Consider the following 27,890-nt stretch of genomic DNA (forward strand, 5'->3'; position numbering starts at 1 on the left):
CACAGGCACCTCCTCAGTGAAGAGCCTGAGGTGCCCCCATCAACCCAGAGACAAAGATCCACCGGTATTTTTATGAACTCAAAAAACACAAGGTAGGACCAGCTCTGAGATGCAACTTATACTCAGGGCTCCATGTGGGATTGGGCTGAGGCTGTGACCTCCCCAGAAGTCGCTGCTAGCTTGGCTCCTTCCCCTGGCTCATTCTGTCCCACCCAGTCCCTTACTAGCTTCTCCTGGGAGCATGTCCCCAATAGACCACATGCTCCTCCACAGGCTCTGCTTTGGGAGCAACCAGCAGAAGATAAGGACCCGCCCCATGAAGCCCTGCCTCTCATCTGATCTGAAATGGTTTCTCCTGTCTTCAAGAGGTGACAGGATCATTAAGCCAGGAACCGAAGCTGCATCAACAAATGAGATTTATTGGCAGAAGGGTACTTAAGAAGACACAAAGACACCAAAGGCAGCATTTTGTCCTACAACAAAAGGTGACTCTGGGACTAGATTCACAGTTCTTCCTTAGCAGCCAGGCTGTCCCCGGGGCTCGGTACCTGCTTCTCTTTTGAAGGCAGAGAACTTGTTACATCCGGGTCCAAAGTCTCCCCTTTCTCATTCCTGCACATTTATGATTCTAAGTTCCTTTTACATGAACAGGATCATTCCTGAGGACTTCATGGAACTTGAGTCAGTGAATCATCAAATATTAGGAGCAGGATCCTGGGAATCCGACACTGGATTGATCCTCTATATAACAAATGAGCTGCACGTCAGCCCGGGAGCAGGAGAGGGGCCTTGTTCTTTTTCACGAGGACTCGTGGCGGCATTTATATAGGTGTTGGAGAATTCAGGTAGCCTGGTATTTGGAAAATTCTGCCTTAACCACGGTAGCCATCCAGAGCCGTGAAATGCTCCGACCCGAAAGAAAACCTACAGATGGGATGTTCCCCCAGAGGGTAGAGAATGAATAAATAAAATCCTAAATGAAACCATCCCACCTGGCCTGGAGGGTCCCCCACATGGGACATTCTATAATGTCAGAGTCATGGCTCATTATTTGTAGAAGGTTAGAAAATGTGTGTGTGTGTGTGTGGGGAGTATAACTGGCAAAACCATTAGTGTGAATACCTATGCAGTAATCGATAGTTAGTATCTGTGGTTCTGGAGGATAACACACTAGATTTTGTCACCCTAGCCATGGCTACGGGGAGTAAAGTGACTTCCCAAAGTCATGTCGAGTCTGCCGTCAGGGTTCCAGGTCTGACCCCCCCCACAGGCTGTCCACTCCCTTGGCTCCATGCCGTGCTGACACTTTAATAAATCTTCCCAGCTCCGAATTCTGGAGCTTCTGACAGCTTCTGCAGGCAGATCTTTCTGATGAAAACCACTTGCAGACGATCCCATGGCTTCCCTTGGGTTCTCCCTCCAGGCACAGAGAACAGAGCCGCCGCAGCCTCTCAGCCTGCTTCCCCTTCCCACTGGATTCTGCAGGCAAGTGGGATTGTTAGCAGCCTGGCCATCGCCATAGTAACAGGGCTTGAAAGATGCCACGCTGGCCTGCCAGAGATGTCTTGCTGGGAGCCCGAGATGTCAAGCAAAGGAGGACATCCTGGTGTGGTGGCACCCAGGGGCAAATGTCCTGAATCTAGTGGGGGAGGTGGCCGTGAGCCTCCCCATCCCCCCGGGCCTTGCACGCTCCTCTGCTCACTCGCCACACAGTCCGCCTTCCTAGTAATGCTGCTGGCGCCAGCCTGTTGTGCTGAGGTTGACAATGAGACAAGAAAACGGAGAGGGGCAGGGCGGGCAAAAATCCCAGTGGCTTCTACGTGGTCACCTGCGCCATCTCATCCCGGATTCCAAGGCAGGAGAGTTTCATAGATAGACAAGCAGCTCTCATTGGGATTCTGGAACAGGGATGGCCGCTGGGCTCCGTGCAGCTCATGGAAAAGTGCATACTGTGCATTGTTCCTTCTGCTCGGAGGGTTTCCAGGGGAGGGAACGATGTCCACAGGAGCCGTGGAGGCCTGAGACTTAAGGGAGGGAGAGGACAGACGAGGAGGAGGAGGAGAGATATCATGGAGGGAGAGCCAGTGGTACCCACATCAGGGCCACAGCTGACTCTTTCTGAAGCCCAAGTGGGACTGGGCATCCCAGACACAGTCAAGGAAAAGAGCAATTTTAAGGGCCACGTCTTGCCGTGGACCCAGCCGCAGGACTTCCAGAGCTGGTGCTCACCATTTGCATGATCAGCAAGGTCTGAGGCTAACATCCTGTCCACCTGGCCGCTGATTCTTAACCAGGGAGGGGCATCAAAGCCACCTCTTGTGCTTCTAACACACCAGGTCTGGTGGCCCACACCTGCAGCGTCAGCATGCTGGCTGCGGGGCAGGCTCTGAAGCCACACGGGGCCAGTGTTGGACACTGGGTTCATCCTGGTCAGCTGGACGACCCTGGGAAAGTTACCACACCAAGCTCTGTGCCTTGGTCCCTGTCAAAGGCAGGGACCAAGAGCTCCTCCATCCCAGGGCTGTCGAGAGGATGACTGGAAGTCACCCCAGCAGGATGCGCCACACTGTGGGAACACAGAGGTGCTTGGTGCATGAAGCTATCCAGGTAGATAGTGGGGCTCGGCATTTGCATTGTGAAAATACTTCACTGTGACCCATCTGCAGCCTGGGCTGTGGGCAGGGGGAGCAGGGACCTCCAGGGTGCTCCCCCGCTGGCAGCATCTTGTACTAGCAACGAGGTACCAGGTGAGAGCTTCAGGTAGCACCGCCTCCTTGACTTGGAGGGGGCTGGATGACCTGCCTGGTGGAGGCGGAGTCTGAGTCAGGAGGCCCCCCTTCTAGAGGGGAAGGCCACACATACCACCAGATACAAGATGGATGTGAAGGAGAGGAGGCCAGGAGCCCGGCTCCGGGGGCTGGAGGTGGTGGAAGGCGGAGGCAGGAGGTGAGTGCTGGAGGCCGTTTCTCAGTAAGCACCCAGCGCTGGACCCAGGAGCGCTGACCCTTTGGCATCCGCCTGGACGCCCTCCGCGTTGGGCCCTAGTACACCTGGAAGTGCGCCGAGGTGGCCCCGTCCTTCCAGCAGCGCAGCGTATCCACGGCGACCGAGCGGCAGAGGGGACAGGTGCGCTCACGATCCAGCCACAGGCAGAGGCACTCCTCACAGAACACGTGCTGTGGGGACAGCAATTGGCAGGACTGAGAAGCCAGGGGCAGCAGTGAGAAAAACAGCCCCTGATGCCCCCCTGAAGCTCGCGCTCCAGTGGGGGAGACCATGGCGCCCCAAACGTCGGCCAATCACTGGGGATGGAAAGGGAGGGAAGGGGGCCTGGGGAAGCTTCACCAACCCATGGGTATTTGGGTAAATCGGTTTTTTATTTAATTTTTGGTGCTTGCGATGGGACCCAGGACCTCATGCATGCTCAGCAAGTGCTCTACCACTGGGTTCCATCTAGAAGGAAAATGAGGAGTGAATCCTGGTAATATACAGGGGAAGAGCACTCCTGGCAAGGAGATAGCCTGGGCAAAGGTCCTGAGGTCAGAATATGACTCCCGTGCTGGAGGAACTGCAAGGACAGTGTGGTGAAGCCAGAGGGGCAGGAGAATGGGAGAGGGAGATGAGGTCAAAGGGCTCATGGGGACTGCAGGCTCTACAGGGCCCTGTGAACCATTCTGAGGACCCTGTACGATGGCAGCACCCTCTCCCTTTCAGACTCATCAACCCTCGGTATCCAAGGTCAGTGACAGGCCATGTGGCCTCCAATACAAGGTTAATTCATAGCCTTTGCACAAGCAGCGGACCTGTTTATTCTGGAAGGTTCTGTCAATCACACTCCCCTGCTCCGTCATGTCTCTCCAACCCCAACCCTCCACTCTTGCACCACAATCTGGAATGATCTGCAAATATGCTTCTGAAATTATCTGCAAACAGGTCTGTCTTGTCACTAGATTGGGGTTTTCTGGGGTCCAGAAGCAGTTTTACTCTGAGAGCAGACTGCTCGGACGCTCAGTAAACATCTGTTAAATGAAGGGACACATGTGCTCCCCTGGAAAGAGGTACTGATGTGGGAGGCTGCAACACTCCCCTGTTCACAGGAGGTTCTCAGTTGGATTAGGGAACAGGGACTAGTCATCGGAGTGGGCAGTTGCTCCACCCATTCATTCAACACATGTTCAGTGAGGCTTGCACTTTTTTTTTTTTTTTTGGTACTTGGGATTGAACACAGGGGTGCTTTACCACTGAGCCACATCCCCAGCCCTTTTTATTTTCTATTTTGAGACAGGGTCTCACTAAGTTGCTTAGGGCCTAAATTGTTGAGGCTGGCCTGGAACTTGCAAACCTCCTGCCTCAGCCTCCTGAGCCACTGGGATTACAGGTATACTCCACCATGCTCAGCAATTTTTTTTTTTTTTAAACGGGGTCTTTTTGTGTTGTCCAGGCTGCCCTCAAACTCCTGGGCTCAAGGGATTCTCCAGCCTCAGATTCCCAGTAGCTGGGACAAAAGGGGCATGTCTCAGCAACTGGCTTTACACACTTTTAATTTTTATACACTCAAATACTTGAATCATAAGGCCAAACATTCTGCATTTCACCACATAATTGTTGCAGATTTTACGCGTTTTTTTTTTTTTTTTTTTTGCAAAAAGGTGGTGTGCAACCATTATGTGAAGCTTTTCTTTTTCTTAATACTGTGTATTACTGAACAATCACTTATTACTAAAATGTCTTTGGTGCATGCTCAGGGTGCACGGAATACTCATAATGTGGTGGCAATGATTATGTGGTGAAATATGGTTCTTAAAAATCACTGATGGTCTCAAAGAACTTTTGTTCACGTGAGTTAAATCTGTCTATATTTACTGTATTAAAAATAGAAAATGAGCTGAGCATGATGATGCACACCTATAATCCCAGTGACTTGGGAGGCTGAGGCAGCAAGATTGCAATTTGAGGCCAACAGCAGCTTATTGAGATCTTGTCTCAAAATAAACAAATAACAAGGACTGAGGATGTAGCTCAGTGGTAAAGCATCCCCAGGTTCAATTCCCAGTAGCAAAAAAAAAAAAAGAAATCGAGTCATATTTAAAACCTATGAATACAGACATAAGTACACATTCTACCAGAGCAACGACCTCATCACGGGTCATCACAACCTCTGGGAAACCCCACTGTATGCTCTAGAGAGATGAAAGCAAATGATATCTTAATATTATTATAAAACTAGTTTTTACCTTGTAGACTCCCTGAAAGGGACTCTTGGAGGTAGTACCCCCACGACACTTTGAACACACATTCTAATTGCTTTTCATCGGCATCTGCCCCACCCTCTCCATGAGAGTGGCACAGCTATAACTGTCTTCCTCCTGTCCACTCCCAAACTTGGGCAGAGCAGGGACTCCACTGGTATTGCTGAGAACTGAATTCAGATCAGGAGAGAGACCCATGGGACACTAGGCTGGAGAAGACCCAGTCCCTGCCCCCAGGGACTCAAGATCTTTACTCCTCAGAGAATCAGGCAGGGCAGAATCTGCTGCTGAGGAAGTTCCAATAGCCAGGACTGCCCAGGACCTGGGTGACCTTGAGTTTCTTCTGCATCTGAGAGAGATGAGCCCTACAGAGGGAGGGAGGGGCTCCTTCCCAGTTAGGGTGTGTGGAATGGAGGGGTCAGTGGGGAAGGCAGGTAGCGCTGGATGGTCATGGGTCCCCTGCCTGTGTTTCCCGGGTCAAGAGTAGCAGGAAGGGCCTCGGCTTGGACCAGCACCCCGTCCTCACCCAGACTGTGTTTTGCCCAAAGGCTCAGAGTAGGCAGGAAAAGGCGGCGGGGCTGAGGACAAGATCCCTCTCAACCACAGAAGCCAGGCCCTACATGAGAAAAGAGACGTTGAGTGGGAACAGAGGGCCATCTCTTGACCTGGCACTTGATCGTTGGTGTGCCCTGAGAAAGAAGGAAGCAGCCAGGCTTGGGTGCAGGGGATTGGGTGCAGGTGAGGAGTACAGGTCATAATTGTGACACCATGCAAAGCACTGCTAGTGACCTCCTGTGTACTTCACAGCCCCGTCATGCAGCAAACAGATAGGTCACAAAGACTCAGGGAAGCCATGTCGTTCCCAAGGGCACACACATTCCAGCACAGTGGGCTGGAATGCGACTTCAGACAGGTGGGAGTCCGATTTCTATGGCATCCACTGCCTTCGGCAGCCCCCTTCCCTCAAGTAAGGGCTGCACCTCGTGACTCTCTTCTAAGCAGGAGAATACAGCAAAGTCACTGGAAGTCACTTCCGACACTAGCACACTCTCTGCTGCTTCTCGCATGCTTGCTCTGAGGCAGCTAGTTTGGCGAGGAACTTGGGGTGGCTTCCAGCCACCACAGTCTGAGAAGAATGGGGGCCTCCAGTCCCGTGGCCCGCGAGGAGCAGAGTCCTGCCAATAACCGCAGGATGGAGTTGGAAGCGGCTGCTCCCTGCTGAGCCAGAAAATGACCACGGCCCTGGCTGAGACCATGACCCATGGCAGCCCCTGAGAGACCCTGACGGGGAGGAGGCAGTGAAGCCGTGCCTGGATTTGGATCCTGGGAAATGATGATGATATATGTTTGCAGCTTTAAGCCACTAAGTTTTGGGGTCATCCGTATTGCAGAAATCAGTAAGTGACGAAAGAAATGTCCCACTCCCGATCAAAAATTCTTGCCTATGCGTTCTATCCCTCAGAGTGTGCATACAGAGAAGGGGAGGGAGAAAGGTTTAAAGAGCTTGATTATGAAAGAAGACGTTACTGAATATGTGGTCACTCCCATAAGGGGACACACACACACACACACACACACACACATATACCTGTAACCTCAGATCCCCTTTAATCATACAAATCAGGCCTGCCATGTTCAGACACAGTCTTAAACACTAATACTGAATATTGGTACAACATGCTCTGCTTTTCAAAACCTGTAGGTAATTATGTATACCGTCACAGAAAACTAGAAACACCTACAAGTTACCTGGGGCAACCATTTTTATTCTCCAGTGACAGATGACATGGACAGTTAGTGTCACTGTGAAATGTGTTGCTCGGGGCTATCCAATCATGCTTGGGATACTGTTGGCACTCAAAAGCCCCTGATGCAGAAGTGAATGGGTGGAGGAGCCATTGCCAATCCCAGCTCAGCCATTCATTTTCTGAGGAGGCCACATGCAGGTTGGCCTGGGCAGAGCTCAGCATTCTCGAGGATTTCCAGAAAAAGCACTCTGGTTCTTTAATGCAGCCCTCAGGACATCTCAAAGCCAGAGGCCCAGCCTCAAGGAAATGGTCTAGCTGGTGGCTTTAGGGGTTCTGGATTGGAATCTGGGTTCTGCCACAGAGATCAATGAGATCTCAGGCAAGGGCACCCCTTTGCCTTTCTGAGCCTGAGTTTCCCCCTGTGTCACACAGCAGAACTCTTTCCCTCCAGGGCATCCGTGAGGACTGAGATAGCTAAGGCCTCTGGGTGTCATATGGGAGCACCTTTTAAGTCCAAAACTAATAGGATCCACCCTTCTCTTGTTGAATGTTTATAACATACAACACTCAAAAAAGCCAAAAGTGACCAAGAGTTGGAAAGCAGTTTCTTCTCAAACACACGCTCAGCTCACTCTTCTCTTTGCCAAAGGAGTCCTTTAAACAAACCAAGTTTCCAACTTTGTGTTCAAAATGCCTAGCCCCTGCTCCCTGGTAGCCTGGTGAGAGGCTATATGCCATAAACACTGTAGAGACAAACTAAAACACGTCTGAGCAGAGGTCCAACCTCTGGATGTGTTGGGGTCTGCCTGACTAGTTCAGTGGGCAATCTGTTTCCCAGGCCCTAGCTCAGGGGATGGGGCGGCAGCTGAGAAAGTGACACACTGAGTTTCACTAATGACTCTCTGAAGGACAGACAGGGTGCTACTGTAGCTAAGAGTGTTCTTCATGCACCCACTCATTTATTTGCCCCTCCATCCATCCACCCGTCCACCCATCTACACATCTGATTCTCACTTATCCAATCACCCATCTGTCCATCTATCTGTCCATACAGGCAGTCACCCACCCTCTTATACCTCTATCCAGCTGCCTTTGACCCTCTCATCCACCCATTTACACATTGGATACTTATCTATTTACCCATCTGTTCATGTTTTTATCCATACATGGAGCTACTCACCCACTTATACCTTTACCCACTCACCTTTGCACTCACCCATCCACTTGTCCACCTGGTCACCATCCTATCCAGCTGTGTGTCCACCCATTTATCCCATCCCATCTGTCTGTCCATCCAATCCATCCATCTACCTGCCTATCCATCCCATCCCATATCCATCCATCCATCCATCCATCCACCCATCCAATATTTACTGGTCCATACTGTGGCTCTGTTGCTAAGCAAGACAGCCATGGTTTCCACTTGCAAGCTGCTTGAAGTTTGGCAACAGAGAGACAGACCTTACACAACCAGTCATCCACTGGATTATCTAGCTCGCCACTGGAAAAAAGTGCTATGAAGGAAATGTACCAGACCAGGGATGTACCAGACCAGATAGCTGAGAATGTGACTCAGGAACACTTTATGGATGAAGTGACACCCAAGCTGTGTCATTCATTCCTTTGTTTGTACATCCAGTGCATTTACAGGTCAGCAAATCCCTCTGATCCATGCAAGTCATCTCTGCCCTTCCAGGCTCAGCTCCTAGTGACAGGGTGAGACTGAGATATGTGTTCAGCCCTGATGATGTTTGTGGTCTTCAACCACCACTAGGTATAGCTGTCACTCCTAGTCTGGGACAATGGGGTCTTGTCTGAACCCCCCAAGAATTTCTAATCCAGCTGTGGGAAGAGTGTGGTGGTACCAGGAGAGGAATGAGAAGGAGGACAAACAGACTGATGCTTAGAGAGATTGCCAGAAAAGAAGAAAGACTTTCACCTTGACATCATGTTCAAATAAACCCGGCGACTGAGAAGAAAGTACAGATGGTGCCGAAGCATATGAAAAGATGCTCAACCACGCTCATAATTAGGGAGATGCAAATTAAATCATCGCTGAGATAGAGTTTGTCACCTGTCAGATTGGCAAAGCTCACAAGAGGCTTGATAATGCTGTGTTTTGAGGCGGGAGGGAACAAGAGGCCATGTCACACTTTGCACTGGAGGTGTAAGCGGATACTCTCTTTATGGAGGGCAATTGAGCAATACCTGTCAAAACTGTGTACCTGCGACCTGGGAATTCCACCGCGAGGAATTTATCCTACCAAGAGCTCATGCACTTGTGAAATGGAATGTGTGTCCCTAAGAGCTGTATGCATTCAACCATGACCACGTGCCAGGCACAGTTTTAGATATTTCACTTGAATTAACTCATTGAGTCAACCTGACGCGGTGAGGTAGCTAGAACTGATCTCCCCATTTCAGAATCTTTGAGCTAGCCATATCTGTAATAATAGAAGATAAAAGCTACTAAATGCCTATCGATAGAATAATGGTTAAATAAATTTAGGTTTATTCATAAAATGGCATGTTATATAGTTATAACACAGAGTAAGGAGAGATCCTAAGACAGAATTGCAAGGTAAAAAGGCAAGTGGGTAGAATACACTTTAACATTTTTTTTTAAAAAAGATACATTCATGTGTGTATCTGAGTTTGTGTATGCATATATGTGTGTGTGTGTATGCGTGAATATGTATATACCTAACACATATATTGTGTTGGTAACAGTAACAGTAGTAGTAGAATTTGGTAACAGTAGTTGCTTGTGTAGGTTGACAGAGGATTAGAGAGATGGGGGGACAGGGGAGGTGGCCTATTACCATCCTTTGTATATATTGCAAAAAAAAATTTTTTAAATAAACTCAATTTTTGGATAAATTTAGGCTTACAGAAAAGTTGCAAAGACAGAATAGAAAATGTCTGTATCCCCCTCACCTAGTTTGTCCAAACATTATCTCTTGCATCGATGTGGTACATTCGTCAAAGCTAAGAAATCCACACTGGCACATTACTATCAACTAAATCCCCAACTCGATTCAGATTTTATAAAGCTAGCTTTTCCAATGTCCTCTCTCTGATCTGGGATCCAAACCAGGTCCCAGATTGCATTTAGCTGTCACGACTCTTTAGGTCTTCTTTTTTGAATTTCGATTCATGCGAACACATTATTGAGTTACACGGAAACAAAATCAAAAGTTAAATTAAAAACAAATTCCTTTACAATCCCCAAACAGCAAACAACAGAAACATTTTCGCTGGTGCTAAAAGAAGACCCCATCTCCTGTCCCACCTTGAGGGAAAGATGGCGGGCCATCTGCTTTTCCAGTCCGTCTGGTCTCCAGGCTTCATGACTCCTCCGAAAAGCCTCCCCAGCCTGGAACTCACCGCTCTGCCCGGGTCCCCTGGGACGCTGCATGAATCTCTCTTACACAGCACTTATCACCGCCTGCCTTGTTTCATAGTTATTTATGTATGTGTCTCTCTCCCCAGGGAGACTGTGAGCTTCCAGAGAAGGGGACAGAATCTGCATGCCCTTCGCCTCTCCTTCTGATAGGACACTTTGACCCAATACACATTGGCTGAATTGACACCTGGCTCCTGATGTCAGGGAAGGGAGGACGGACACATCTTGAGAGTTGAAAGGGGCTAACCAGCATTTACCACCATGGTTTGGTGATTCTCAACTAATAGTGAAAACAAACGCTGATAATTACCAACAATAAGAAGTATAATGTTACCAACTTCTATGGTTAAAAGATCAAAACTTAGTCCTTTCCACAGATAATCTCATTGAATCATAAAAGCATGATGGAGTAGTTATTATTAGTAGTATAATATTATTTTTTTGCAGCTGGGAATTGAACCCAGGACCTTGCACATGCTAGATAAGCACTGTACCAGTGTACTAGATGCCAGCTCCCTGAAGTAGGTATTATAATTAACATTATGCTCATTTCATACATGGCTGGGGGAGAGGCAGATGGAGACGGGAATAGTGCTAGGATTCACACTCGGACTGTTCTTACATGACACCACACTGAATTTGGCATTTCTACATTTTACTAATGACATGAGGCTCAGAGAGGTGAAGTCACCTGCCCAAGGCCAGTCAGCTAAACAGGAAGAGCTGAGATTCAAACCTGGATCTGACAGGCCTTGGGCAGTTAGGGTACGAGCCACAGGTCTTGACAAGGTTGCTCCCAAAGACCCAAGCCAGAGCCCTGAGATTTGGTCATGGGGCAGTTTTTCCAGGGACAGGACCTTGCTGTGCCTTAGCCCCAGTCCCCTAGGCCCAACCTGAACCCCTCTCACCTGGCACAGGAGGATCAGAGGTTCTCGGAACTCAGCCTGGCAGATGGCACATATGTCACCGGCTTCTGTGCACTGCTGCCCCGTGGCTCGGACCCCATAATTCTGTTTAGGAAAGAGAGAAAGAAAAACAGTTATGGTCCCTTGTGAGAGTGAGGCCCTCAGGAGCACTGTGAGAGCTGGGGGTAAGAAGGGGCTGCTTTCGTTTTCAGCTCCTAGTTCCCATGACCTTAGTCAGGACCACCTGAGACCAACTCACCTGGGAGGTGCAGAGAAGCTTCAGGGCTTTCCTAACTCCACCCACGCGGCCGCAGATATCAAATGACTAAAAAGGAGAGAAGAATGACGGCTGAAAAGTGTCCAAGACTTGCTTGGCCTTTGTCTTGCTTCCTGAGACCCACAGTCTCCCCTGCTACCTAAGCCACCACAGAAAATAAATGGCACGCATACAGCTTTCTTCCCCTCCCAAGTCCAGAGCAGGCATCACTAATCAATCACAGCACACTTCTTTTGAGTCCAGGCAAAGCCTGATGGATGATCTTTTCCCATCTAGCACTCCACTCAGCCACTACCAGTCGACTGATCCACGAGCGAGCAAGCAGAATAGACCCCCTTGACTGACACTGCGCAGTTGGGTGGCTAGTCCCCTGGGAAGAAGGAAATAGAAGGCATGCATTCTCCCAGGATCTGCTAAAGCAGTAAAAAGAGAATGCTTCAAAAGAACAAGAGAATGTATTTGTTTTTAGGGGAGGGGGAAAATCCTGATTTGTACTAATAATGAAAAGTACTGTGTTCTGATTTGAGGAATTAGGGCATGCAAGATGAGAGGGATAATGTTTTTGAGATAAGGAGTTAAAGGAAATTCAGTGACAAGGAGGTGAAGTGCTCGGGGCTTTGGAAACAGCCTGCCTGGATTTGATGCTTGCTCTGAGTGACCGTGGGCAAGTAACTGCATCTCCCTTAAGCCTCAGTTTCCTCACCTATAATATGGGAGTCCAAAGAGGATGCAAGCTGGTGGTTGTGAAGATGACTGTGTGAAAAGGCAGCATATGGTGAGCTTCCCAGGCAAGAAATTAGGCTGGACTCAGCCATTATAGGGAGTGACATGTGCTCTCCTGTGAGTGTACCTCAGTTGTGGTAAGCTTAGTGAGGGAAGCCAAACAGGAAAGGTGGTGGTGCATGGAAAGATTCCATGTATACGAAGCATCCAGAATAGAGAGATTCAGAGACACACATCGGGGGGTGTGAGGGCCTGTGGGAGGGATGGCTGTTTAATAGGTACAGGATATCTTTTTGGGGTGAAGGAAATATCTTAGAGAACTAGGTAGAACCATGGCTGGCTTGCCACTGTGAATCTGCTGGATGGCACAGTCGCACACTGGGATCCTCAGAGGGTAATTTGATGTTGTGAATTTTACCTTAATTTAAAAATGAAAGAAATGACTCTGTCATTCCAGGCTCACCAACAGGCCCCCGGGTCTGGCTAGGAAATGCAGCCCTGGGGCCACCTCACCTTGCAGACACTGTAGAGAACGATCAGGACCCCTCCCAGGAAGTAGCCGTTGGAGGAGTCGTCCCCCATGATGTATTTGTACCACAGCTGGATGGGGACCAGCGATCGGAACAGCTGGCTCAGCTCCTCGATAACCAGATAGAACTTTCCCTGCAGCCACACAAACAGCATCAATTATTATTAGCAATAAAAACCCAGAGGACCAAGCTGGGGGTGGCGGGGAACTGGCCCAGCAGTAATGACATTCCAGGTCACAGGCAGGCCATTAATCAGCTTTGGAAAGCACTCAGGCCAGCTCTAATGGGGCCCGATATGGCCAGGGAGACTTGGCCCCTGCCCGATGTCCTCACCCAACACCCACCAGCCCAGAAGATCAAAGCACTGAGGATCAGGTTTCAGGGAGGGAGAAACCCTAGACTTTTCTGGTCGAGGGCTGGAGTGGGGTCACTCTTGGGTTCTTGCTGTAGCTTAGAGGGCTGAGCACTTGATGCGAGGAGATGGTCACTCCCTCACACACACCCCCAGACCACCCTAGAGGGCTGGTGGAGGCAGAGGCATTGCAGGTGACTGTCCCAAGGGAGCAGGTGAGTCCAGGAGGAGGCTGGGGACAAGGAGATGCTTGTCCCTGTCACTGCCAGCTGAGGAGGCACGATGGATGGTGTAGGGCCTCCACCAGGCTGGGTGTGACTCTCATCCTCCCACACGCTCCTGAGCCTGCGTCCTCACCTACAGGACGGGAATCCCATTGCCCACCTTATGGAATTTCTCCGAGGACCGAAGCAGATGAATGGACAAGCACCTGGCGCTGGGACTGGCCTCCCGTTCTAGCCCCTTTCTTCCCTTTGCTCACTGATAAGTCCCTGGAGCTTTCTGTGGCTTGTGCTAGAAAGTGGAGTTGAAAAGAACCCCGCCCTGTTGTGTCTAATGAAGGTGAATGTCCACCTGTCCTGCGGCCCTTTGATTCTGCCCTGAGGTATCATCTGCCCAAGGGGAATGGAAACTAAGCCCCAATGTACACAAATGTTCTCAGCAGCTCTGTCCATAAAAATCCCCAAACTGGAAACAGCCCAAACGTCCATCAGCGGAAGAACAGATAAACAAATTCTGGCGATGTTTATACAATAGGGTCCTGCTCGGCAGTAACAATCAACAAATGGCTGATATCTGCCGCACTGTGGATGGATCTCATAGACGTTATGCTGAATTAAAGAAGACAGCTATTAATGACTATATTGTAATTCTGGTTTGTATAAAGTCCAAGAAGAGGTAACACTCACCTGGGGTGAGAGAAGTCAGACCTATGGCTTCCTGGAGGGAGGGTTGGGAGGATGCCCAGCAGGCACCAAGGAATTTTGGAAAGTAGAAATATCCTATGTGTTGATTGGGATGGTGGTGATACCGGTGTGTGCATTTGCTACAACTCACAGAAACATATGCCTGAAATCTATGCATCTTGTTGTATATATTTAAGTTATATTTTAATACAGTTGGTAACAAAAAAAAACATAAAAATAAGCATGTAACCCTACCCCAGGCATCCACAGTCTTAAAAATGTAAGTAACTTTTTTTGGGGGGAGGTACTGGGGTTTGAACTCAGGGGCCCTCAACCACTGAGCCACATCCCCAGCTCTATTTTGTATTTTATTTAGAGACAGGGTCTCACTGAGTTGCTTAGCACCTTGCTTTTTGCTAAACCTAGCTTTGAACTTGTGATCCTCCTGTCTCAGCCACTTGAGCCACTGGGATGACAGGTATGTGCCACTGTGCCTGGTATAAGTAACTTAAAAAAACAACTTTTTTTTTGCAGATGGATAGCATGCCTTTATTTTGTTTATTTTTATGTGGTGCTAAGGATCAAACCCAGAGCCACACACGTGCTAGCCAAATGCTCTGCCACTGAGCTACAGCCCCAGCCCCCAAAATGTGAGTCATTTTTTGCTCCAGCAATTATATGGATAAAATAATTAAGGAAACATGGAAAGACATACCCTGGGGAATGGTTGCCACAGCATTCTTTGTAACAACGGCAAAAAAGTCACAAACAAAAATGCTTAAAAGGATGGTCGGTCTGATTATATTAGAGCTATAATGGAAAACCAGACAGTCATTAAAAAAATTATCCTGAAAAATAGCAGCTTTATAGTAAAGAAAGCAAACACATACCACGCTCACCACACACCACATTAACCAAGGAGTCAAGGTTAATATCCCCGGAAATAGTCCTAGTGACGTCCTGAACTCTCTGATAGGATGCGCAGGCAAAACATGGCGCACTTCTGTGGGACTCACATCCAAAATATGTAACCTCCATCTAATCATCAGAGAACAAGGGACAAGTTCAAATGAGGCACAGTCCACAGAGGAACTGCACGACCGTCTTCACATTCATCTCTGATCAAAGACAAAGGAAAGACCAAAAAATGGTCAGATAGGAGACTAAGAAATGCACATGGGATCTTGGACTCAATCCTGGACCAGGAAAAAAGGCGCTCACGAGGCAACTGACAGCATCTCGATAGGTTGTGCAGGTTGGTGAACGGTAACAGGACTGATGCCAATTTTTCTGGCTTGGTTAACTGTTCCATGGTTACATTGGACGTTAACACTCGAGGAAGCTGGATGAAGGACACTTGGACTCTCTGTTGGGTGCAGAGCAGGCTGAACTGTGTTGTCTGCAGGGCAGGCTGAACAGATGTTGACTGCAAGATAGCCCACGCACTCAAACCCCCCTCTATCTGGTCCTTTATCACCTGTTTGTGTCAAGTCCCGCTTAAGGCTGAGCACTCAACCCCCCTTGGGCCAACAAGGCAGCTTGCAGACCCAGAGGCCCCATTAGATTTGGGCTATAAAAACTCCCTCCTGCCAGGCCCCCCTCTCTCTCCCTCTCTCTCTTGCTCTTTCTCTCTTTCTCTCTCTCTCTCTCTTTCCTTCTTTCCTTTCTCTTTGTTGTACTGCTGCAATAAAGATCTTTTGGTTGCTCCGAGTGTTGTGGTCACTTTCCTTTCACTCTCAGCACAGCTTTTAGAACTTTTCTAAATCTAAAGTTATTTCAAATTACAAGTTAAAAAAAGAAACCATCCTGCTGGGCACGGTGGTGGCACGCCCATCATCCCAGTGGCTCAGGAGGCTGAGGCAGGAGGATCCCAAGTTCAAAGCCAGCCTCAGCAACTTAGTGAGGCCCTAAGCAACTCAGTGAGACCCTGTCTCTAAATAAAATGCCAAATAGGGCTGGGGATGTGGCTCAGTGGTTGAGTGCCCCTGAGTTCAATTCCCAGTACCAAAAAGAAAAGAAAAGGAACCAACCTGATAACTGTTATCTATTGACCTGGGGAAATGCTTATTTTATAGTTCCAAGTGGAAAAATGGTGAACATAAAAAAAATACTCATCTTTCTGTTTTTCTGCTTTTTTCCGTTTGTTTAAATTAAAGGAGGAAAGATTATAAAAACATGTTGCTTTATATCTACCTCTTTAGATCCATCTTGATGGCTGGGCACAGGTCACTCAGGAGGGGACCCCTGGAAGATGTATCAGATACACCAAGGACCAAGAAAGGGATCCACTTGTCTTTATCTTTGCAACTGGTTGCTTCTCTGTTGGAAAGTCAGAGTTTCCCAAAGCGCCTTTCTTTCCCACCTCCTGACTCCCACCAGCCCCTTTCCCCTAGCAACATTCCTGGAGGGATGTTGTGGGAGGTGGAGATGGGAGAATAGGTGTGGGTGGCCACCATGTTTGTTCTACACGGACAGTGGCACAGCAGCTCCAACGATGGCGATGTCTGCCTGACCCTTCCACAGCCTGAGAGTTGGTCTCAAGCTCTCACTTTGAACTTTGTTTTCCTGTTTTGATCTTTCTTTTCCTGAATTCCCAACTTCAGCTGCCCTAGGCATTCTCCATTTCTCCCAAATTGCTCTTTTCTAAGATCTCTCACCTCCTGATTGTTCCATCTGATCCTGGACCAGCAACCCAGTCTCACCTAACTTCCAACATTAACCTGTTGGCCACTCCACCCTGAATTCAGTGCACCTCTGGGGAATTCTTTCTTTTCTCTTCTTTTCCTCCCTCCTCTTTTTCATTGTATCCTTGCATCCACCTAATCATCTGTCTGTTCATTCATTTATCCATCCATCCATCCATCCATCCATTTATCCATCCATCCATCCATCCATCCATCCATCCACTCATTTGTCCATCCACCCATCCATCCATTCATCCAACCAACCACCCATCCATCCATCCATCCATTTACACGGACAGTGGCACAGCAGCTCCAACGTCCATCCATCCATCCATCCATCCACCCAACCACTCATCCACCCAATCACCCATCTGTCCATACATTCATTCTTTCTTTCTTCCTTTCCTCCCCTCTCTCTTTCCCAACCAATGAAGCTCCCTTCCTCCCCTCTCCTCAGAACAGGAAAGGATTTTTGGCTCTGGATATATCCCCAGCATCTATTCCCATAATAGGTGCTCATTTAATAACCAGGGTCCTCCAAAGCTTAAGATTCCACTCCCATTACTTATGCCAACTTCCTATAGTTTGCCGACAGCGAAGGAAAGCTGAAACACTGGCAAAGGAGAGTTTGGAACATCAAAGAGAGAATGCCACTTTATAAGCAAGCACCAATGTCACAGAAAATAAAATTAAGGGAGTGAGTGCCTATGTGACACCATGTTAAAAGTAGCAATTAGCTGCTGGTGGGGTGGGGTAGGCCACTTTGAGAGAGAGAGATATCAAACCACCAGGGAAAACTGGGCATATCCCAGTGAAACCATCTCTCCGTAATTAAGCAGTTTTATAATTCCAGGTTTCTTAAGCGTGTTATTTCTGACGACCATCAAACAGAACATGTGGTTTCTCTGGGGTGTCAGAGAACAAGGGAAGCTATCCGAGCGTGAGCCGTCTGGCCTGCCTGTCACCCGTGCGTGCGGGAGGAACAGTGGCAATTGTTGCAAGCCTGGCTGGGGCGCAGAGGTTCTGGGCTCGGATTCCAACAGGGGGGCAGCAACAGTTGAGTGGGGAAGGCGGATTCTATTTTGACTTCCTCGCTGCCAGGCTGGGGGCGGGACAGAAGTGAAATGGGAAACTCGGAAACAACAGAGGCTGGCGCAGAAGGCAGTGGTAATGAGGGAGAGTGGGATGCCGGGAGACAGAGACAGGAACAGAGGAGGGGGCTCTGAGAATAATGCACCTAGATGGGAAAAATGATGGGAAAAATTATGGGGGTGGAGAGGAAGAGAGAAGAGACCTAATCAGATCCTTGTTAGCTGCTTTCACAGGGAGGAATTTACGGGGAGTAATGAAAGCCTTGAGCCTTTTGTCCCCCTCTGTATCAGGCTCAGTAATGAATATTTATAAAGTTTTGCCCGTTGACGAATCTTTTTGGTACACAGGACTGCACAGTGGTTAGCGGCCTAGGATGTGGGATTCCAAGCTCAGATCTGCCACCTGCTAAACTGGTTGATTTGGGACAATAATTGAACTTCTCTGAACCTCAGTTTCTTCATCTATCCATGGGGTTAAATACATATATATACATGCACACACACATGCCTACCATGGTGTGCTGGCTACCCAGCCCTCTGGGGAGGGGGAAAGGCCCTGATCTGTGTGTTTGCCAATCTGTGGTGTGAATACTCCCACAAGGCCAATTTTAAGGTGCTAAGAGTTTAACAACTGCTCGAAGATTTCCTGAAAATTTAACCATGAGCTCTCACGAGCCATTGCAACCTGGATCCCACTCACCAGGGTGATCATAGGATTAAATAAGGGAGCAAATCTAAACATGAGTTCACAGGGAGGGCACCATGCATGACACGGCTGGAGCTGAGCCTCGTGGTGATCCAGGCGTGTGGGTATTCTGTTGTCACCACCTTATTTTAGAGATGAGACAAAACAGGTCCAAAATAAATAAGGTGCAGGCTGTAGAGCACATGCCCCACATCTGTCAGACACCTCCCACTCTGCATGCTGGTCTCATTTCCTATTGCATCCATCCCTGAACAGTGTCTGTGTTTCACTGTTATATCCCAAAATGTGGGGGCTCAGTGTCCTTTGGCAGTGTCATTTCTGTCGGCAGAATCTGCAAGAGGGCTTGGCATCAAAAGGGGTGCTCACTGCACATATGCTGAATGCACTGGTGTGGCTCTGTGCCTACATCTGTAAGCTGGAGCTAATACCATGGAGGGCTGGTCCCCCCGGCAGGTGTTAATACAAGCACTGTGTATCAATTCATTTAATCCTCACAAGGACTTATAAGATCAGAGCGATCACTCTATTATCCCCATTTTACTGAAGGGCATAAAACACAGAGAAGTTAAGTCCTTTGTTCAAGGACACACAGCTAGGTAAACAATACCTTGGGAAGGATGTGCAGTGTAGAAGGAAGGAAGGACTGTGGTATTGGGTGCGGGTACGAGTCTCGACTCTGCCTTTCCAAGCAGGGAGAGGGGCGTGAACTTTGGAATCAGATGGCTTGGGTTTGAAGCTGGATTCTGCCTCTCACTGAGTTCCCTGGGGCGAGTTACTTCATCCGTGTATGCCTCCCTTTCCTCATTGGTTATATGGGGCTGATGGTGGCCCCAGCCCCTGGGGGTCATGGGAGGATAAATGAGCTAATGCCTGTGAAACGTTGAGTTCAGCACCTGGCACGTGGTAAGGGCTCAGTGAGCGCTGGCTGTAGCACCACTAGCAGTCTGGCAAGTATAAAATATCCTTCAGATGAACTGAATTAAGCCTGCTTAAAGGGAATGGCAGAGGCCCAAGAAGGCAGAGTGGGAAAGAATTGATTTTTCTATGTCATTGCTGATAATATAAAAACAGCGTTAAAAGTACCGTTTGGAGTCAGAGAGTGAGGGGTGCATTCTCAGTGGCTCTGTGACCCTGGGCAAATTGTTCTCTCCTCCCTGGGTCTCAGTGTTCTTCTGTTCTGGATGATGGGGTGTGGACTCAGCTCTGACACTGTGGGCTTCCATACTCGGGTCAGTTTTGGTTGTGACAGAACGCTAACTTGAAGTTAGCTTCCTTCAAAGAAGGAAATGCATTAGGTCACAAACTGGGGAGGCAGGGACAGATCTGGTTTCAGGTACCCCAGGAGATGACACAATGTGCACATGTCTGTTGCTATGGATCCGTCACTCCTTTTCTTCCTTCTCTTTCTCCCAGGACCCAGCTCTCTGTAGGTGATGACGATGAAGATGACTGAACTCTGATCAGGTTATGTATGTGTCGGGCACCAACGATCACTGGCGGGCAATCATGATCACTGGTGGGCACACATGATCAAGTAGGTGCTATTGATACTCCCAGTTTACAGATGAGAAGATGGAAGCCCAGAGTGGTTAGGTAACCTGCTCCAGCTGACACAGCTAAAAGGGCAGGATGAACCTGTATCTGTCATGAAAATGGCAGCCCCTTAGAAAGTGGGAATTTTCTGTGTTTTCCTTGGGCCCATTTGTCAAACTGAACGGCCAGCTTGGATGGCCCTTGGAGTCAAGCCTCTGCTTTGGAACTCAACTCTGAGCCAAATTTGGTCATGAGGTTCTCTGATTGGCGGGTCCTGGTCACACACCCCATGCAGTGGGCGGGACCCGTGACTGACAGTCCCATCAGACCTACCAGGAAGGACGGGGCGGGTCCCTGAGGTCAGGGGTGTCGGGCAAAGGAGGATGGACAGCTCCGCTGGACCAGGCTGGCGCGCGGCCGCGGCAGACCTGCCTTGAATGTGGGGAAAACAAGGCTTCCAGCCTCCCGGGCCAGAGGGGTCCCTCGGAAGTGTCCCTGGGTCTCCACGGAGACTTTCCCTCGTTGCTGTCCTTCCCTTGGACGGCTCCTTTAGCTCCCGATTGCCGCTGGGGACCCGCCACGCTTCCTGCCCCGAAATGGGCAGGCTGGGCTGGGCTGGGCTGGCGCGAGGGGCTCAAAACAAAGGCTTGCTTTCCGGGAATGTTTTCCTGGGAAGGCGGCCTGCGGGCCTGTTGGAATTGTGGGGCTGCGCGGGGGGCCATCGCTGACAGTGCCCCTCTGGACAAAACAGCCCCAGCGCGAGAGGAGAGGCTGATCCCACCAGCAGGGGCCAGCGGGCACCGGCAGGTCTTCTCCATTCGGAGAAGGCTGGGGCGGGGACTGGGGACTCAGAACCACTTCTGAGCAGTGTGACCAAGAGTGGCACGGGGTGGGGTGGGGGGGGGAAGGTGTTGATGGAAAGAACCGTTGACAAGAAAGGTTGCTAGGGAGGAGCGCAGGAAGGGAGAGAGAAACAGAAGGGGAAACGGGCTGTAGCAGAAGAAAAGCATAGAGAAACGACAAGCGTCAGAGGCCTCGATACAATGGCACCCAGCAATGCAGACCAGGAGAGAAGGAAGGGTGCAGGGTGCAGGGGAATGGCAAGAAGGCAACTATTAAGCACATACCATGGGCCATTTGCAATCAGATGGCTCTTCTGGGTAGTTAGAATCAATTTCCATTTCTCAGATGAGAAGCTCAAACACAGAGGCAAGGGAGGGAAGAATAGAGAGGCAGAGGCTAGACCAATGACAACCCTCCAGGAAGAAGAGAGAAATGAACAGAACAAGAGGGCTTGGCTGGCTTACAGTCTGGCATTGAGAGTTTCTCTGTAGAACACTTAATGGCTGCATCCTGGCCCCAAACTCTGAGCACCGGAAGAGATGGACACTGTTATTATTGGCACCAGTTAACAGGCGAGCAAACAGGCTCAAAGAGGTGAGGTATGTGGTCTCAAGTTGCTAGACAGCAGTAGAGCCAGGATTTAAATCCTGTCTGATTTCCTATCCAATGCTTTAAGCCCTGTGAAAAACAGGGAAGTGAAGGCCCTAGTAGATCAGTAAGATGCAGGGAGAGAGAGAGAGAGAGAAAAGATACAAGGTTTGGAAAGAGAGAGATGGAGAACTGAAGAGGGTGGATAAGATTCAGAACCATGGGTGCCCTCGGTGAGGGGAAGCTGGAACAAAGGAGCCTGGTGAGTGCTGGAAATGTTCTACATCTGCAGAGTCCAATACAGTGTCCACTCATCACATGCGGTCATTGAGCACTGGCAATGTGGCTACTTAGAACTGAGATGTACTGATAATCTCCACTACCCAGGGAATTCCAAAGTGTTAGAAAAGCAGCAACACAAAGGTAAAATACCTCGTTACGTTTTTAAATAGATTACACGGTGAAGCTACTTTGAACCTATTAGGGTTAGTTAAAAAAAATCAAAATGAATGTCACCTGTTCCTTTTTTGCTTAATGTGTCTCCTGGAACATTTCAAGTGACCTGTGTGGCTTGCCTTAAATTTCTATTTACTTATTGGACAGCGCAGTGGATACCTTTATCTGGGAGGCTGCATACACATGTAGTCAGAGAGCTTTACAGCACATACTTCACTGCAAAACGAGGGGGGAAAGAAGAAAGGAAAAAGAACGAGTCTAGAGCCTGGCGGGGGGCGGGGCCAGCGAGGGGCGGGGCCGGCGGCGCGCGTTGCCCGGCAACGGGCGCTGTGGGTGACGTCACCGGGCAGCGGCGGCCATCAATCCCCCTCTGGGCGGCGCAGGCGGGCCGGGCCGCCTGCCTCCTCCCCCCAGGCCCGGATGAGATCACCCTGGCGGGCGGCCGGCTGTCCCCGCGCTCCTAGCAAATCGACTCCTCGGCGAGCGCCGGCATCTCATGATCTCATGGCCCCGCGGGACGGCGCCGGCCGATGAGGTCACAGCCCCGCGCCCGGGCCTCCCGGCTGTGCGCGCCGGCGCCCTGGTGCCGGGTCCCGGGCCGCGGCTCTTGGCCTCGGCGGAGCGACCTCCGCGAGGCTCAGGGGGCGAAGGGATCTGCCCCGTTACCCGGCCAGGGCCGCGTGGCACAGGGACTGGCGTTCTTCTCGCTCGCTGTGCCCCAGGCCCCTGCCCCTTTGCCCCCGTTCCTCCTGGCCCTGGTGGGAGCAGTGAGGATGGCCTTGCTGGCCGGGCACTTTCTGTTCAAAGTGACTGTCGCGAGACACCGTATTATATGGAGAGAAGGCTCAGAGAGGGGACGGGACCACGTTCACTAGACCCTACAGGACCTTCCTACTCCACTATACCTACTCCACAATGGCCCTTTCCCAGTGACGGGGGGACTAACATCCTCCCTTCCTCCCTCTTCCCCCAGGCTCAGTCATCAAACCCAGTCACAGGAGATCGGGTGAGACGCCATTAGAGGGCCTCACGATTCGATTCACTTGCTGGCAGATCGCCCCTCATTTAACTGCTCACCCCAACACACTGCCAGGAGTGCAGGGGACATCAGGGAAGCGGGGAAAGAGCACTGAGTGGCTGTGCTGAGAACATTCCTGGCCTGACAAGAACAGCAAAGCTAGGACTATTACCAACATTTTGCAGATCAGAAAACTACATTTATTTTCACCCAAGTCAGATGGCGAGGGAGTCCTGGTTTCAGCTCAAATATTATTTCCACAGAGAAAGTCCTTCCAGTTGACCTAAATGCATTGTCTGTGAGTTATTTTATTTTCTTCCTAGCACTTATTGTAATTTCATGATTTGTGCTTGTGTTTCATGGTGATCCGCCCAATCTAATGAGAACAGAGACCTCTTCGGCTTCAGTTGGTCTGGTTCACTCACCATCTTTTCCCCACGTCTCTGCAGTGCCTGTCATCCAGTATATTTTTGGAGCAAAAGCAGAGAACTGTTGGCTCAGACTGATGGGCAGTGTGACATCCAAACCCTGTTTTGTTTGAGTGTAAAGTATGGGCCTATTCCATACTTTCTAGGAAGTGCAAGCCCTGTGGCACAGGTACTTGACTCACAGTAAAGTCCCCCTGGTGCTTGCTCAGAGCCTATTCATTGTAAGTCTACTACAGCACTGACAAGCTTGATGCTCTGGTTTCCCCACTAGCAGTGTGCCTGCTTGGTAGCAGAGAGGAGAGGCTGAGAGGAGGAACTTGAAGGGAATCAGGTGTAGAAGGGAGAAGGTTTTCCTTGCCTGTGCCTGCTACACTCATGACTGACAGCTCAGCAAGGAGGGAGATATAAAAACTACACAAAAGCAGACACAAGGGAAACAAGGGGACAGCAACCCCAAAACTCTTGTAGGGCAGAGGGAGGGAAGGAGATGGATGGAACCTAAGAGCCATGCTCGGGATTGCCAAGGCCTTCGTATGTTGCGCTGGGGACATGGCTGTTTGTTATTGTTTTTTTACAACTGTTATTTTTAAAAAGCCACAAGCTGAAAATTTGCTTGCTCACTTTAAAAATTGACTGTAATTGCCTGGTGAGGCAGGGGGAAAATTATAAACCCAATTTGTGAGAGAAACAGGCTCAGTTTCAGAGAAGTTTGTGGGACCCGAATCCATGTCTCTCTGATGTCAGTGTGGATCTTCTCATGTACAAGCACATCAGCCTCAGGAGCAAAGCCTACAGCTGTGGAAAATGTGAAAAAAAAAACACAAAACTTTCCTACAAAAGTCCTTTCTCTGCTCTTCTGCCTCCCATGCCCACGATGAGGAGGTCAGAAAGCATACCAGTGGCGGTGATGTCTCCTGGTGCTTGACCCTGGGGACCAGCTGACATCTGTCCCTGGGGCTGGAGTGAGGCTCCCCAGGAGTTGCCAGGCTGTGAGTAGAGATCTGCTCAGCAGCAGCAGCAGCAGCAGGGGAGGCCCAGTTTCATTGGCCACAGTTCCCTTGATCTGAGCACCTTGGCCCCATGAACAGAAGGGCCCAGGCCACGTGCCCCAGCAACTGTGTTCTAGGAGCCTCCTTGCAACAGGGCCCTGCTCCCAGGACCCTGGAGAGGCCCAATTATAAGATGTTGATGATTAAGCCCCAAGTGGCCTGGGACCCTGTTAGCTGTGGAAAGGCGGCCTCTTCCCTCTGTCCTAGTCCCAGGTGGATGGATGTGCTTACATGTCCCCATGTCAGCTACAGTTGTAAGCACAAATGCTCTGCGCTGCAACTGCCCGGCACCAGCAGGTCTTCTCCAGAGGAGAAGAGGCTGGCGGCCTCTTCAAGCACTAGGGGACAAGGTTCAGGGAAGGACAGAGGGATTCAGAGGGCAGGGGGTACCTCTGTTCCTGGTGGTCTAGATCCCAGCACTGTGAACCACATAGACAAGGGCACCACTGTGGATGAATGTCACCATCTCAATGACCTTCCTTGACCACTATTGAAAAAGTAGCCTCAACCTCAGCATTTCCTGTTTTATTTTTTACCACTGGACACGGTGCTTATTTATTTCAGTATCTTGTGTGTGTAAGTCCCTTGAGAGCAGATAATCTGCTCACTCACTATTAGATTCCAGGACATAGTCCTGAGCCTGGCACAGAGTAGGCAGTCAAAAAACAAAAAACAAAAACAAAACACTGGTTGAATGAATCAGCAGCTAGATGGATGAATTAAAGAGCCCAGGACAGTGCCAGCATGGAGCAGGTGCAGAGTGACTGGCTTCTGTAATGTAGCAGTGACAATTACTATACTCCTAGGGAATGACGGGAAGGGTGGCAACTTCCTCCCAGTTCCCCTTCCTCTGCTTACCTGGTTATTTTCACTAAATAATGGACTCTGGCTGCTACTTACTGAGCTGCAGTGATCAAAAGGCTCTGACTGACATGATCTTGCCGAATCCTGACAATGGTGTAGTTAGTATCCCCATCACACAGGCGAGAAAACTGAGGTTCACCCAAGGCCCATGGCTAATTTGCAGAGCAGCTGAGACGAAACCTGCTTGACCGAGCCTAGCAGCCCTTCCCAAATACCACCACACTGCCTGCCTCAGAAAACGTGCCTTCGCAAGGTTCTCATGACTTCCGGTGCTGTGGACTATGCCAGGGATGAAATGAAATGCAAGAGACCGGATTCCTCTTGAGTGGGTGTGAAGTCTAGTGGGGGAGACAAGCCAGCCATCACAACATCCTGTGATGCATTCAGAACAGAGGCAGCCCGGGGGCTGTGGGAGCACACTGGTGAGCCACCCAGCCCTACCTGGGGCCAGGGAAAGGCCGAGGCTTCCCAGTGGAAGTGGTGTCTAAACAGGGACCTGAGAGAGACCAGACGGTGTTGGGGTTGGGGAGATGGTGTTCCTGGTAAGGGGAGCAAAGCCTGGGGGTGACAGAACAAGAGCACAATCTGGGGTTGGAGGGGGGCTGAGAGAAACTCTAAATGAGTGTTGAGTGACCGATGGAGGTCAGGCTGGAAGGAGAGGCCAGGGCCAGGGCAGGCGGGCAGGTGCCAGAAGACTGCAGGCTGTCACAGTTCTGAAACTCTCAGGATGCTGCCTTCTTCCTCTTACGTCAGGAACAGCCCTAGACCCAGGGCACCTACCCCTGCCTCAGCCAGAGCGGGACAACTCTTCTCTCCATGCTTGATAATTCCAAGCCCCAGGGGATTGCAGTGACCTGGTCAAACCCATAAGAGAACAGACAGCACCTCCTCCTTTCCTCAGCACCCCTGCCTCTGCATCTGTCCCCGTCATTCAGCATGTATTTTTTGAAGAAACCAAGAGTGAGGACACAGAAGGGAACAAGTCTCTGTCCTAGGGGTGGACTCCCTGGGTCCTAGGTCTTTCATTCCCTCTCCCCACCTCTCTCTGCCCCTTGAAGTTAGAGCAAGGTCACACCCTAAGCTAAGATTCAGCAGGAACTGAAATCTCTAGTGCTAACCCTCCCAAATCACTGATAGATTGAGCATCCCTAATCTGAAAATCTGAAACCCAAAATGCTCTAAAATCTGAAACTTTTTGAACTGTATAGATTTTGGAGAATTTAGGGTTTTGGATTTTTCTGATGAGGGATGTTCAACTGGTCAAATCTCTGTGAATATTGCAAAATCTAAAAAACCCTGAAATTAGAAACACTTCTGGACCCAGGTATTTCCTCAACCTGCATCAATAACCATGTCTTCAGAGGAGGCAAGGGAGCTGGATGCTATGAACTGTGCACCCAAGGGTGTGCAGTTATGGGGACAAGTCTGCCGGGGCTGGGCACTTAGTAAGCAAAAGATGTTCTTCCTTCTTTGACTCATTCAAAATTCCAAACATGGTACTTCTGGACCCTGATAAGAGTTAGAAGTTGGCCAGGCCTCAGCGGGTGGCTCATGGGGTGGGGCAGGAGCAAGGCCTGGCTTTGCCCGGGAGGGCCGTGCAGAAGGCACAGGAGGAAGAAACATACATGAATGTCTACATGTGCCCAGAATGGCCGAGAGCTCCTCTACCTCTGCTGCCCAAACTTATGTTTTAGTTCACCTCAAAATCTTCCCCCAAATCCTGAGGGGAGACAAGGATTAGTTAGTTCTCTTCTGACACAGGAGGTGAGACACAGAGTGATGGGGGTATCTGGCCAGAGGGAATCCTCATGGAAATGGCAGAACTCAAACAGAGCTGCCTGACTCCAGACCCGGAGCCCTTTTCAATCTATAATGGATGGAATCTTTTTAGATAGGCTTCAAGGCTCCCTGGGACCAGTCTCAATGCTGACTCCCTTTCCTCCCCGACCCCTGCCCCCAAGGGGAGGAGGAACATTGGAAAACATGGCAGCAGGCCTGTCCCGCCCACCCAAGCAGCGGAAGCCAACAAGAGGCCACTGCTGAGTGCCAGCCAGGCACGACTCCAGGGCTGCCCCGTACAGGGGGTGGAGTGGACATCCCTGGGGCTGCCCTGTGGAGCTAGGCAGCCTCCCTAATCATTCGTCTGGAGGAGCGCACTTAAGCTGGGTAACGAATCCCTGCAGCGCCCAGGGTAGAGAGCTGGTGGCCACCACACACCCACAATGTGGCTGGAAATGTAGGACCTGGGAGCCAAAGACTCGGGCCTCCCTGTCCTGCCCAGGACACAGGTTCACATCAACTCCTGATGTCCACTCACCCTGCGGTCACTGCACAGCAGCTGTGTCCCTGTGTGTAGCAGACACACGACAGACATCATTTTCACCCGCAGGGGGCTTGTCTCAAGGAATTCGATGTTCTAGAATTCTCGGGAGAAACGCACACGCCAAGCTGTTGCCCACCTCCATGCCATGGCTCTGGCTGACCCTCTCCCTGGTGTCCTTTTCTGGCCTTGTGTGGCCTGGATCACCTCTGTTC

The 27,890-nt window shown here is 50.0% G+C and overlaps 1 protein-coding gene across 1 annotated transcript in view; it reads right to left on the reverse strand.

Moving 5' to 3' along the window:
• Positions 1-406: 406 nt before the first annotated feature.
• The window catches only part of Rnft2 (ring finger protein, transmembrane 2), a 68,882-nt gene continuing 41,398 nt past the window's right edge, over positions 407-27,890 (reverse strand). Inside the window, exons 8-11 of the mRNA XM_046446290.2 lie at positions 12,822-12,971; positions 11,568-11,633; positions 11,312-11,413; positions 407-3,176 (exon numbers count right to left, since the gene is read on the reverse strand). Coding sequence (XP_046302246.1) covers positions 3,042-3,176; positions 11,312-11,413; positions 11,568-11,633; positions 12,822-12,971 — 453 coding nt within the window. The 3' untranslated portion in view covers positions 407-3,041. The remainder of the gene's footprint in view (positions 3,177-11,311; positions 11,414-11,567; positions 11,634-12,821; positions 12,972-27,890) is intronic.

The sequence above is a fragment of the Marmota monax genome, unplaced genomic scaffold, assembly GCF_021218885.2.
Source record: "Marmota monax isolate L192 unplaced genomic scaffold, Marmota_monax_Labrador192_F-V1.1 WCK01_AAM20220418_F8-fsc00092, whole genome shotgun sequence".
NCBI lineage: Eukaryota > Metazoa > Chordata > Mammalia > Rodentia > Sciuridae > Marmota > Marmota monax.